Below are 14,862 nucleotides of genomic sequence, written 5' to 3' on the forward strand. Positions count from 1 at the left end.
CAGATTTGTACGTAAGTCGGAACACATGCTGTGTGCATACCGTACTTACAGAACAATGTTTAAAATCACACTATATCATAACCTAAGTCCTTATATAGTACATATAAAATCACTTAAGACAAAAGAAGAAATAGAATGACAAAATACAGTAAATGAAAGTAAAAAAGTTATCAGGTAAATAAAATACTATAAATTTGAAGTTTAACCCCGTTTTTATCGGCAGACATTCGTAAGGCGGGGACCCCCTGCACAGCCCCCTTCACTAGCGTGTTTACAGGGGCTCGTCATATAACCATTTCACAAATCATTACATTGAGATATTTGTTCTAATATTGTTTTACTTTGATTCCATATCATGTTTACTATTGTCAGTTTTCTTCTGTTGAATGTAAACAAACACAGTGCTGCCACACTGCACAAAACCTGATGATCCCCTGTAAACACACTGGTGAAGGGGACTGTACATTAGAAATATTTCCTATTAACCTATAACATAATTTTTTGACTAGAAACTTTATTTATAATCTAATGAAAATGTAAAAATAAAACAAATTATGATATAATAAAAAACTGAAAGATACAAATCAAATGTTTATTTTATGATACTGTGTACAATAAAATTTTTGAAATATTATGTACAAAAGTATATAGCAGTTCAAGATCGGTACATTAAAAGCAATAAAAATCAGTAGTTCATAGAAATAATTATACAAGTAATTACAAATATTTATCTTACAGAAACTGAAATCAAACTTTACTTCATTACAATCAACTTGTTACTTGGGTAGAACAAGTGCATTACATGAACGAACAATACTGTATTGCAATGGGAAAACGAATTGAAAACTTCAATATTTATTTAGTGCACAGCATGAAAATTTAGCTCAGCATTGAAACCTATCACCTATCAACCTCATTCCACTTCCATCTACTTGCTACTTGGGAGGAAAAAATGCAAAGAGCCTTATAATGATAAACAATTGATAACTAAAACAAGAAATGGAACAATAACCATTCACACCTTCAACTAAAACTGTATGTAACAATGTGAAGCAGTGACTTCCCTACTGATCACCATTTTACATTTGGTCACTTTCTAAAGTAAGTCATTTTGTTAACTCTATGCATACAGTTTGTCTAATACTCAGGGTTTCATCTGACAGCACCCCTTACTATATCTGTAAATCCTAATAAATCCTTTATGGGTTCTATCAGACTCTTGCATTGTTTCACTATCCCCATCTTACCTCATCTGTCTTCAAGTGAACAAAACCACCATACAATCCAGTGTTCACTCAGCACTACCTTCGTACATTTTGGCATCTCTCTCTCTCTCTCTCTCCTGGTCTATGGACACATATGCTTGCAAACTCAGTGCACAAGCAATTAATTTCTACATCTTCATTCTCTACCTTGAAACTTTGACCTTCATATATAAACAAGAACTATAATGCAAAATCCTTCACATGGAACTTATTAATTCTGATCAACTTATCCTTTGTTTCTGACCTGCCTAATTACAAATTCTAATGATATTGAAATTTCTAGATGGTTTTCATGAATAGATCTTACTGTGTTTTACATTCCTCTTCCTTTTTCTTATGGGATCCAGATGCGGTAAAATATCTAGAATAATCTTTATTTTCCTTATTAAAACCTTGCCACGTTGGGACTTTCCCTCGAGGATTCCTCTGAGTTTCTACAGGTGGCTTCACACCAGGAAGGTTCTCAATATAAGTCTGAGTAGGTAGTGGAGCATTAAGAGCACCTAAATGACAAGCATTACTGGAACTCTTTGGTTTAATATCTTCATAATTGCTTGCACCTTTGCTTATAACTTCAGTCTCCTGAAAAGAAAAATGGTAAGTTATAAAAGAATGTAACTTGTAACACCAAGACTAATAGGACCAGCAAGAGGTCATAAAAACAGTAACACTGTAAAATGAATTAGTTTGAGATCTCTTGAAAAAATTTTGAAAAAGGAAGGAAGAAATAATACTTTTGTTCAATCCAGAATGTTACGTCTAGCTTATACCAAGGTATGTAAATGCCTAGCATTAACTCGCCAGGCCAACATACATGCAATTAAAACATCTAATACAGGGGTGTAATTACTTAAATATGTAATATTAGGAGGACACGTCGCTACCTGGCATTTAATTGCAATTCTCAAAACCCCCTCCCGCACCCTCCATCACACGCATTGATACCGTCATATCTTGCCTGGCGAATCAGCTGTAAATACGCGCAAGGAAAGCTCCTCTAATTTGTGTTGTAATTGCCGAAATATTATGTGCCACGAGGATTTTATTTTTGGTATTTATACATCTTAGCATCTTAAGAAATCGAGTGACTTTAATTTTGATTATGTCTCAGATATTGTGTTTGCGGCAATTTTTTACATGGTCTGGTCAAGCATGGTTTGTCTTCTATCTCTAGGAAGACAGTCGATCTTTAGTGACTAATTTCCTCTGCTTTCAAATCACTTAGTGAATGATGTTGTTTTATGCCCTTCCGGGCTCTTTTTCATTGAAAGAATATACTGTATATAGTTATATATTGATATATATAGTATATAAAAAAAAAATTCTTTGTCCCAATTATACACGTGCAAGTAATGAATACCATGATATATGTGGCCATCCCTCTCCCTCTTCTCATGTTTGTTCACGAAACTTTTTGGGCTTCCTCCCTGGGTATTCTGATTACTCTCAGCATGCAGACCAGAGTGATCCCTCAAAATATAAGTGCTCTAAAATTAAGTTAGCTTGATTAAGAAACAAAGTTCATTGACCTGAGGGATAATTGAGAAAAGAGAAAGGAGAGGTGTATGATATAGTGAATTAGTTGCTTAAGATTGTCACATTGGTGACTTATATACAGTGGTCCCTCGGTTAACGAGATTTCGGTTAACGAGTTACCTTCCATAAGATTCTTAGCTTTGGTTAACGAGCAATCCCTCGATTAACAAGTTTCTTACGAGCCGACCTCCACATGTTTTAGCTTGCATTTGGCGGTCCACCAGCTGTAGTATTAGTCCGCCAATACAGTAATCGGTTCTAGGGCTTAAATTCCTTACCCTTTTAGTAAATATCAAGAAGTTTATACTATTCAATAATTTAAAAGTTTAATATTAAATTTTTTAGTCATTTTAACAATTATTGAACATAATTGAAGGTAGAGTCACTAGTTTGTGGCACGCCATCCAGCCTCTCAACACACCATACAGGCGTCAGTCTTTGTGTCTTTTCAGTGGAGGTAACACCTTGCTTGAGACTCTCTTCAACTAAACGCTTTTTTCTGTGTTTACAAGTAAATTATTGGTCATTTTGAAATTTATTTCACATATTGACAATATATAATGCAGTGCAGTGTTGATTTAAAGAAAATAATCTTGAATTACACCAAGAGAACTAAAACTTTATAGGTGAAATGGCACCATGGGGTGACTTCTCTTCCACCCCAATGCCTTCTCTTCTCCCTTCTCCTCCACCCCCATTCTAATTCCCATCATCATCATCCAGGAGCCTTCTACATACACACCTCAAAGTAAGTGTACTTTTCTACCTTTTTTGTTGAATTTAGGCAATTTTCGGTGAGCTGGAACCAATTACCCAAAAACCCATTGAAACAATGGTTTCGGTTAACGAGTTTTTCTGTTAACGAGCAACCTTCTAGAACGGATTGTGCTCGTTGACCGAGGGACCACTGTAACAATAAGAGATATTAAATGATATAACTTACTAAAATATCACAGTTATGAGTTATATTGAATATGTTTGGGAGAAAATGTTATCTCCCTTGTATTATTATGATGATACAATGTGACTCAGTGTTCCTCCTAGTTTAGATGGGTGATGTGCAACAGGAGGATGGAGGACAGTTGTCTGGACTGCTAGATGACGGAGACCATGGAATGGTCCCTGGGGAAATAATGTTGAGTGAGGAGCTACAAGGACTGGAGACCTCAGCTCATACACTACATACGAAGATGTGAATTCAGTAGTAGTAGTTTCACCCAGGACCCACGGGGACCATACTACATGCAATTATCAAAGATGTAGGGCCACTTGGATTACCAAGTTAGATCCTCATTTGGCTTGCATAATTCATAGCAGCTGTATTACAGACAACCTGTTTTCACCATTGGATTGTGCAGTTTGTTATGATTAAATTATTATAAATTAATCAAGCTGCAGGAGATAAGAAGGAATAATCAAAGATCCAAATTAAAAATAGATGGAATAAGGCCTTAAAGAGTAAACTTCTAAATGAAAAACACTGGAAAGATCCCAAGTTGGCAGAAAGTTTAGAATTATGGGTGATAGGTAAGAGACTTAATCCCCAGTTTGACAAGCCTGCTTCTGCCAAGAAAAGTAGGTTATTGAATATTTAAGGCAAGAACCTCTATCTAGTCAGCCCGATTTTAGTATATTCCAGAATCAGGATGAGGAAGTTTGCACTAATAGTGTTCAATCACTAGAGCAGGGAGAACCTGTTGACACTGACTTCATCCTGTCCCCAATTTGGCAACCTCTTCCACCTGGGGCAAAAGTGTTGGTTACTATGAGTGGAAACAAGCTGCTGTCGACTCCCACGCAGCTGATGGAGAACATTGAGTGTAAGGATGACCCAAAGAGGCCTTGGGTAACATTGTTTTCAACCACATCTGAGTCTGTGGATTCCTTATTCAAGATATTTTATGAAAATGTTTCCAAACTTCCTGATCTCTCAGCACTTAAAACAAGACAGGAAGGCCAAGCAACTGTGGGTCATCATTCATTGTTTTTAGGAGATACTACAATTTCTTGGCCTGATATTTGCCCAAAAATGATCACTGAAATAGATTAAATCTGGGCTAATATATTGAAAAACTTAACATTCATTCCCTCAGATAGGAATGCTCACAAGTTTAGTTTTCTGAAGTTCCAATGCAATGGCAAAAAGAGTTCCTTATATGAACTTCCCAGTATTTGTCGGCTCCAAAATATGCTAACATAAGCTATGAAGTAAATTTGAAACCAGTTGCTTCTGCATTGTTGCAGGAAGAATTCAAATTTAGGAAGTTGGCAGCAGATATTTGGTCTGCAATCATGATGTGTCAGTTATTGACTAAGTTGGTGCTGGACTATGAGGACAGTTCAGAAGTAGACAGATGTTTTGCTGCTGCTATACAAGGGATTCCATATTCCCTGTACAACTCATTTATGGAAATGTTGTTGAAAGCCCTAAAATTAAAAGCCCAGCTCAGGAAGCAAGCCACCAATAATGCTTCAAGTGGTAGTGCTTATTTATTGCTATGTTCTTCCCCTCTTTCTCCTGCCTTGTTTGAAGAACAAACATTAGTTAAATATAGATCAGCTGTTGAGCAAGCTATTCAAATTAGTGTTACCAGGAGTCCTAAGACCTTTTGGAAATTTAAAAGAGGAAGGTCTAACAGGGGAACAGGACCAGCTGTTAGGTTCAGTTATCAACCTAGAGGAAACTTTAGAGGAGGAAACAATTCAAGACATAGTTGGGGTGGCCGTTTGTTCAGAAGTGGAAGGAGACCTTATTCCACCACATCAGCGACCACTCCCTCCCAATGAAGCCAGACAGCTGGGTTGTCTAGGGGGTTGGGAAAACAGGTGGACTTCTTCCATATGGGCTTACAAGACAATCAAAGGGGGCCTCACATGGACTTGGTTGAGGCACCAACCCCCTTACTCACAGAATGTGTAATTCAACTGTAAACAGAGGTGTGATAGAACTGTTGCAGTCAGAGAAATGTTTCATGTCTCGCCTATTCCCAGTCTCCAATTAAGGTGGATTTTAGATCTTTCCGTCCTGAGAAAGTTCATAAAAAAAGTTTCAAGATGCTCACTTATGATCATCTGAAGCATCTACTTCCGCCCAATGCTTGGATCTCAAACGTGGATCTCGAAGATGCCTATTGCTCCCAGGTACAGAATGTTTCTAGTGTTCGCAGTGGGGGATGTAAGTTATCAATTAACAGTGATGCCATTCGGCCTAATAATTGCGGCAAAAGTATTTACAAAACTGGCGAACATCCCCAAAGAGATCTTTGTGAAGGAAGGCATAAAACTTTTGCTTATCTAGATGATTGGCTGATAGTGGGAAACACTTTCGAAGACTGTCAAAGGGCGACCCAACATACACTAGTACTTTCGAAACCTAGGATTAAAGATAAACCAGGTCAAATCAAATCTCCTACCATGTCAGAAATTGGATTGGTTAGGTCTCCATTGGGACACCAATAAGCAGTCAGTCAGTTTACCAGAAGCAATGGTAACAGATGTGATAAACCAAGTAGAAGCCTTTTGAGTAAAGCAAGAGGTTTCTTGGCACGATTGGGAAAACTACTGGGTGTTGAATTTTGCCACCAAAGTAGTTCCTTTGGGCATGTTAAGGAAGAAGCAACTAACTCATCTGGAGTTGAAGTTACCTCACAGAAACAAAAATATTGTTTCTTCTCCCTATTCAGATAAAATTCATCTGTCATGATGGACAAATTTGGACAATCTAATCGGTTCATCTCCCCGGGTTCCCCCTCAAACAGACTTGGTCGTTTGTACGGAAGCGTCCGAGATAGGATGAGAATACCATTCCTCAAAAGGAGAGTTCCGTCAAGGGAAGTGGAGCAACTCCCTTTGAGACAGACACACAATCATACCGGGAGTACAAAACAATTGGGCAGATGCGTTGTCCCGTCTCAAGCCAGTATCTATGGAAACAGAATGGTCCCTAAGGATACCGAAGTTCAAGAATCAAGTGAAGAGGTTTGGGACTCCACAAATAGATCTCTTTGCCTCACAAAACAATCACAAGATGCCAACTTATGCATCTTTGGAACGATCAAATCTTTTAGGAAATGCTCTACTCATAGAGTCGAACCGTTGGAATTCAATCTATTTGTTCCCACCTGTGAAAATGTTGCCCAAAGTGGTTCAAAAACTCAGATCCTTCCAGAGAAAGGTCCTCTTAATTACCATATATACTCGTCTATAACCCCCCCTCATTTATAGGTCGACCCTGGTTTTTTGACCAAGAAATCGTTAATTTACGATATTCCTCGTTTATAGTTCGACCCACGTTTTTTAGGGTAATGGAACAACAAAACCTTCACTAAAAACGCTCTACGTCCTATAAACTGAGGCTCGCCGTGCATGAAACACGAGTGCCAAAGGCAAATTGTTTACCATTTATTATTACGACACTTTACACTGAAACGCGGGTAGTTTCAACAAAAATATTGTATATTTCCATTCAAGTATTTATTCAAGTCAATTAGGAGGGAATATTATTGTAATACAACAGTTTTTTAGCTAAACCATTCGAAAAGCGATTACGGTAACATCTTTTGAACGAAAGAAAGCGAAAGTCATTGCCTTCGTCACGATTTTATCCCACTTTCCACTGTAATACGTACGTAATTTCAGCAAAAATATTACGTTTCTGTGAATGTATTATATCAAGCACAGTATGAAAAGAATATCATTGTAATATAACAGAATTTTAACCAAAAACACTTAAAAAAATGAGTAACATCTCAAGAACAGAAGCTTAGGTAAAGTCTCTTGTTTTCGTCATGTATTTTATCCTATTTTACATTAAAATACATCACGTTTCAGCAAAACTACTATTTATTTCCGAGAATATATTCATTCAGGCGCAGTTTAGGTAAAATATACGTGTGATGTAATAGTTTCTTAACTGAAAACGATTCGAAAAACTCGTAACCCTGTAGCCCTGTTCAAGGAGAGGACTGGGAGAAGCAGTTTGGTGCTGCAGACGATGACAAGGAAAATGATTTTGATGGATTTTAATGAAAATATTCAGAAATATGGTATCGTAGTATTTATTCAAGTCAATTAGGATAGAATATTATCGTAATACAACAGTTTTTTAACTGAAAACCATTCGAAAAGCGATTACGGTAACATCTTTTGAACGAAAGAAAGCGAAAGTCATTGTTTTCGTCACGATTGTATCCCACTTTCCACTGTAATACGTACGTCATTTCAGCAAAAATATTACATTTCCGTGAATGCATTATATCAAGCACAGTATGAATAGAATACCATTGTAATATAACAATATTTTAACCAAAAACTATTAAAAAAACGAGTAACTTCTCTTGAACATCGGAAGGTTAGGTAAAATCTTTTGTTTTCGTCATGTATTTTATCCTATTTTACATTAAAATACATCACGTTTCAGCAAAACTACTATTTATTTCCGAGAATATATTCATTCAGGCGCAGTTTAGGTAAAATATACGTGTGATGTAACAGTTTTTTAACTGAAAACGATTCGAAAAACACGTGTACCATCTAGCTGATACAGCTGGTGGTGCGTGATGCGTCATGCGTCGTTGTAAACAATAGGAGGTTGAAGTAGATTACCGGGTATTATATTAAGTGTGAAATATCGAAAAGGTTTTTAATACCGGTATTTTTTGTAGATCAATGAGAACTGTGATACCGTATATGATATGATAAGTTAGCCTGTGCTAAGAACTTCAACATAGACTACTGAAAGCACGTTGTAAGGTAATTTAGCCTATTGTAAGTTGGTGAGCTTCATTTACTGAAGGAACTGCACAACTTTTCATTACTAATTGGTACATATTTTACATTTCCATTGTTTACTGGCAGTAAATGGTAAATATTTTTCACGTCTGAAGCTAAAAGTTGCTCCTCGCCCTTCCCATCATGCACGGGTTCAACCTAACAAAACTATTACGCATGTATAGGAAGACCCCCAATTTTTTGCCTAAAAATTTGGTCTTAAAAACTCGAACTATACACGAGTATATACGATACACCATATTGGATCCTACATCCGTGGTGTCTGGATCTGTAGGAATGGTGCCCGTATCCACTACAATTGCAGCAAGGATGTCTAGACCAGGTACTGCACCCTCAGTTCGAGATATCCTTGGCACTTCACGCTTGGAGTTTCTCAAAAGATGTTTAAATAGATTGTTGGGTAATTCCAATATAGTTAACCAAGTGACAGCAGGTCATAGACCCCAAACTTCTATGCAATTCAAGAAAGCTTGGAAACTTTTTCAATAATTTATCAGGTTAACAACTCCAATCACATTGTCGGAAACAGTGGTGTTAGAATTTTTTGATTTTCTGTTCAGAGTTAAAAACCTTCAAGGATCTACAATTGCATCTTATAAATCAGCATTGGTTGACCCTCTGGCGTGGGGATTTAATATTATTGTACTTTGAACCCAAGAATTTATTAAATGCTCAGAACGTCCTTTTTCATTCAGAGATCCCCTCGGCCTAAGAGAATCCCACCTTGGTCTCTAGATAAAGTTACTAAATTTCTTATGGGGCCTAATTACAATATAAATCTGAACCGGGACAGATTGCTTCAGAAGGCAGCCTTCCTTCTAGCAATAGCAACAGATATGAGAATCAGTGAGCTGATTTCAATTTCCAATAATCCATCATTATTGGTATTTTCTGAGGAAGATGTGGCCCTTTTTCCTACGGAGATTCTAAGAAAAAATTAAAAGAAGGATTTTCAAGCTCAACCTATTAAGATAAAACAGCTAATGGATGAGACAAGGTTTCCTCATATATTGTGCCCAGTTAAGATTCTTCAAGAATGATTAACCAAATTCCCTAATCGAGGCCCCTATGTATTCTCATCACAGGATGGTACGAAATTGTCTCCTAGTCAAATGACAAAATAGTTTTTTTCAGTTAGTGAGTCAGGCAGACCCTGGCAAATATTTTTGGCACATGACACCAGGAAATATGCAGGGTCTGTGGCCTTTCTGCAGCATACGAGTCTCAGTCAGATCAAAGAAGTGGGCTTTTGGAGATCTTCAAAAACCTTTCAAAACAAATATCTTCATCTATCTCTGAAAGACGCTTCACATTTGGTGGTGCTGGGGTCCCCTCCCCCACCTAGTTAATCTTCCTCAGGTGAATTAAGTGGGTATCCTAATTGGGATATGTAAATTAACAATTTACCTTCTGGTAAATGTTCCTAATATAAGAAAATAATCCAAAAAGTTTATATTTATAATCTGGACCTAAGCTAGCAGAGTCTTGTATGCCATGTCACCTCCCTCTCCACCTTCTACTCGGGTAATCAAAGTTAGACATCGCATTCTGGATTGCACAAATGCCGTTTTTTCTAAAAACAGTTTTTGTGATATAGTACAGAATACGATGTCGACATCCCACCCATCTCCACCCCTCGACAGTTGACATTTGTTTACTGCTCGCTCTTGGGCAAGTGATGACGATAGCAATGTGTGATGGAGGGTGCAGGAGGGGGTTCTGAGAATTGAAATTAAATGCCAGGTAGCGAAGTGTCCTCCTTATATTACATATTTAAGTAATTATTAGATATTTTAATTGCCTGTATGTTGGCCTGGCGAGTTAACGCTAGGCATTTACATACCTTGGTATAAAGCTAGACGTAATATTCTGGACTATATCACAAAAACTGTTTTTAAGAAAAAAAAATGGCTTTTTTCACAAGTATCCCAACCTAATCCCAATGTGGAATAAGTGAAATGAATACAGGAAGTTTGGTGAGTTACCCACCTTTGCAAACAATCACTCTTGGACAGTCTCCCAAGGAAAGAATCCAAGAGAAAGAGGCTAGATCAGATTTCCATTAAGAAGACATAACTCTGTTAATAGACAAGGTATCAGCCCTAAAATTCAGTTCATAGAAATAAGCAAGACAGCACCTTGACATCTTCCATAAGAAGAAGAGATGTACAGTCGCAAACAAAATGCTCTCAATATGTCTAGTGTTCTGTAAAGACCTTCGTGACTAGTCAGTACCAAGTCATCGATTATTTTAACAATGGTTGATATTATACATATAATAAATCAACCAATAATGTCAAAATAATGAATTTAGTTGCCAAAAGCTACCAGACGTGTCCAGAGAATTTTGTCGGTGACTGTAATGAATGCAATTTTTTGGTGGGTCAGTGAAAGATTAGATACAATTACTTAACCTCATTATCATTTGTCATTCTGAAAGAAAAGGTACAGTAAACCCTCGATAACTCGACATGGATATGGCTCGGAATGTATTGATATAACTTGGGAAATGCCCAGATACACACATAAAATTATCCGGGAAAATCTCAGCATATCTGGCCACCTGCATCACCTACCCTGCCTCTATGTCACCTACCCTGCCTCTATGTCACCTATCCTGCCTTTGTGTCACCTACCCAGCCTCTATGTCACCTACCATGCCTCTGTGTCACCTACCATGCCTCTGTGTCACCTACCCAGCCTCTATGTCACCCAGTGTCACCCACCACCTCTGTGTCACCCTCCCATGCCCTGTGTCACCTACCATGCCTCTGTCACCCACCATGCCTCTGTGTCACCCACCATGCCCTGTGTCACCCACCATGCCCTGTGTCACCCACCATGCCCCTCACCATGTCATGCCAGTGTCACCCCCATGCCTGTGTCACCCACCATGCCCCTGTCACCCACCATGCCTGTGTGTCACCCACTCATGCCCTGTGTCACCCACCATGCCTCTGTGTCCTCACACCATGCCCTGTGCCATGCCCCCTGTCACACCCACCATGCCCTCTGTGTCACTTCCCATGCCTGTGTCACCTACCATGCCTGTGTCACCTACCATAACTGTGTCACCTACCATACCTGTGTCACCTACCATACCTGTGTCACCTGCCATACCTGTGTCACCTGCCATACCTGTGTCACCTATCATACCTGTGTCACCTACCATACCTCTATGTCACCTACCATGCCTCTATGTCACCTACCATGCCTCTGTGTCACCTACCATGCCTCTGTGTCACCTACCATACCTCTGTGTCACCTACCATGATGTTTCATTCTTCACGTACAGTGCTGGTAATTGTTACTTTTTTACATTTAGTAATTACGCGTACACATATATGGGTTGATAATTTTCTATTGTTGTATTTTTGTAGGAGGGGGAAGTGCCTCGATAAGTCGGAATTTGGGATAACTCGGCAAGGCCAGAGCCCTATATGTGCCGAGTTATCCAGGGTTAACTGTAAGTGACAAATCAGATTAAAAAAATAAATCACCATCAAAACGAATTACCAAGCAAAATACAATAATACCTTTTTAGGGGATGGATGAGTGTGTTGTGTACGAGATCCCACCACAGTTTTGGAAGAGTTAGTTTGAAGCTTCTGAGTGTGTTTTTGTTTTTCTTTCTCCAATTTTTCAACAATTTCTCTCTGGTGTCCCAGCTCAAACTGCTGACGTTCTATACGGCTGCGCATCTCTTCCACTTTAGTTTTATATTGGGTGTTTTCAGTGAGCAGTAGTTTTAGTTCCTTCCTTATCTTCTCCCCTAATTTATTTTCTTTCAGAGCATTTACTTTCCATTCTTGAGCTTTACCTTTGTAATGGTCCAAGTGCTGCTCTAAAGTTTTACACTCATTCTCAATCATCTTCTTTTCCTTTTCCAAGTGGTAAAGTTGATTTTGTAGTTCCAGTACTTGAATCTCCTACAAGGTAAATGTCATGAATATAGTACAGAAAATAAACACATGTGATCCGCCACCACAAATAGTTACTAAACAATAGGGTCAGAAGCATGATGGTACATTACCTTTCTCCCAGTTCATATTGTCTCCTAACTGTTTAAAACAAAAAATCTTAAAATCAAAGCCGATTTCCATTTCCCGATCTTTTGCCCTCCTATTGTTACTGTTCCCATTAGGCATATTGGTTAACCACATGTACTTGCCCAGTCCTCAACTTGTACATGATGTTCTGTATACAGATTGAATCTCAGTAACCACACTGATTCACAGCGATCGGGATGCGTTCCTGAAAAACAGATCGCGAAGTGATTTGATCACTGAGCGAACAGAAACGAGAAATAATATCTTATGCAAGAGATAACAAGGAAAAATATCAGTGGAGATGGCACTTAATTGTGTAGCCGAGTCGCCGACTGACAGACTCATCACCCAGTAGCACTCAAAGAGGGTGAGGCTGAGCTGTGAGTTATGTTATTGTTCAACTCATAATTTTGGGTAGACATACATAATTTTCTTAATTTTCTTGTCCTGTGTTACATGCACACACATTCGTTCATACAGCAAAAATTAAAAGGTCACAAACAAAAAGGGAATACTATACAGTAAACAGTTCTTACCTGGTCCACAGTTAACCAACATGAGTAGAGAGGGAGGCAGGAGCAATCACTTTAGTACACAATAGGAACAATGCATATCTATTGATAATATACAGAGCAATATAGTAAAGCACTGGTCACAATGTTCAAAGGCAGGGTAAACACTTGTGTAGTAACAACTTGGGTTCATAGATGGTGCGCCGGTAGCATACCCCTACAATAAGTGGTTTCCATATACGTAATAAATCTAGATAATTATGTACCCTCCTCCAATCACCAAAAAATTATCGAGTGTTTTGCTAGAAAAGCTAGATAATAATTTCTAAAATAATTTCTAAAATTCAGATTGGCTCCCTTTCCAATAGGTTTAGTGTCGGGCTTGAAAATCCAACATTGCCACGATCTCTGAGTGGGCCGGGCCGGGAGACATATCAAACTCAGCATTTATTTTACACCACGTTATTTTGTTATTTCCACTTTTTTATACGAGGCTTATGATTATATAATACTGGATAGGTAGGTGAATAGAAAAATTTAGCAATTCTAAATGGACTGTGACTCAGAGAGAGGCCTCTGCTGCATAGAAAACATTTATTTGACTATTTATTGTACGTACTCGAATACAGTAAGTCCTCGCTTAACTTCGCGGTTACGTTCTTGTAAGACACATTGTTAACGGAATCAATTTTCCCCATAAGATATAGATAAAATACGCTAGTTACGTTCCCCAGCCTCCCTTTGCCCCATAAAATACATTACATATACAGAAATTCAAGGGAATTTTTATAGAAAATATATACGATGCATATAAAATGATAAATAAACGAAATCATTTTGTATTGTACTCACTGATAGGCAGAGGTGGAACGAGTGTGCAGGGGGTAGTGGAGAGGAGGAAGGTGGCAAGTCAGTGAGACCTGAATAGTACGCACTGTTGTGGGGGGTTAGGCCTAACGCTACACCACGTCCACAGCACGTTCACCTTTCTCAAAAAGGTTTAAAGCCTCCATTTTCGTAGCAAGGCTAATGGTCTTGCGTTGCTTCTTCACTACACTAACACTTGGTGAGCACTTGGAAGCCATTTTGAACGGTTACAGTACAGTATTTATTACAAAAACACTTAAGCATGCACGTACGCTGTGGAAACTCAACAAAGACTGGGGAAGCTCCACAATGCATAGCGCGCCAATATGAGAGGGGGTGGCGCGCCATACAAAGTAGTCCGTGTTGGGTGACAATGTTATAATGAATCGGTTAGGATGTTGTCGGAATCATGGGTATCTAAAGAGTAGCAACGTTATAACGAAACAACATTGTCTGGGACAACGTTAAATGAGGACTTAATGGATGTAGATATTGTCCATCGAAGCAATTTTTAGGAGTTGGCACTTGACATATGCTATCGGGTAAGGTAGTGATGGTGGTGGTAACATGGCGCACACACACAACATGCACTTGCCTCCCTCCCTCCCACCTGTGCCTCGCCACTACACCGCCAATCCTCCTCTACCGTCCTCCCACTCACCCACCCCTACCTTTACGCTACTGCTCGTCATGTTCTCATCACGGCTGCCCATATACACCCACAGCACCCGCCCAGTGGAGATGCCCACTTGAAGCACAGAATCCCCATTTTTTTTTACTTCCCACCTGAATTTTTCCCAGGGAGTTGAAGATCGCTAAACCGAATAATTGCAGATCATTAAT

At 38.7% G+C, this 14,862-nt stretch overlaps 1 protein-coding gene across 1 annotated transcript in view; it reads right to left on the bottom strand.

The window, feature by feature from the left end:
• Window positions 1-578: 578 nt before the first annotated feature.
• LOC121858604 (centromere-associated protein E-like) overlaps window positions 579-14,862 on the bottom strand; it is a 56,036-nt gene continuing 41,752 nt past the window's right edge. Inside the window, exons 19-20 of the mRNA XM_042355112.1 lie at window positions 12,128-12,520; window positions 579-1,847 (exon numbers count right to left, since the gene is read on the bottom strand). Coding sequence (XP_042211046.1) covers window positions 1,569-1,847; window positions 12,128-12,520 — 672 coding nt within the window. The 3' untranslated portion in view covers window positions 579-1,568. The remainder of the gene's footprint in view (window positions 1,848-12,127; window positions 12,521-14,862) is intronic.

This window comes from Homarus americanus, unplaced genomic scaffold, assembly GCF_018991925.1.
Source record: "Homarus americanus isolate GMGI-L3 unplaced genomic scaffold, GMGI_Hamer_2.0 scaffold74, whole genome shotgun sequence".
Taxonomy (NCBI): domain Eukaryota; kingdom Metazoa; phylum Arthropoda; class Malacostraca; order Decapoda; family Nephropidae; genus Homarus; species Homarus americanus.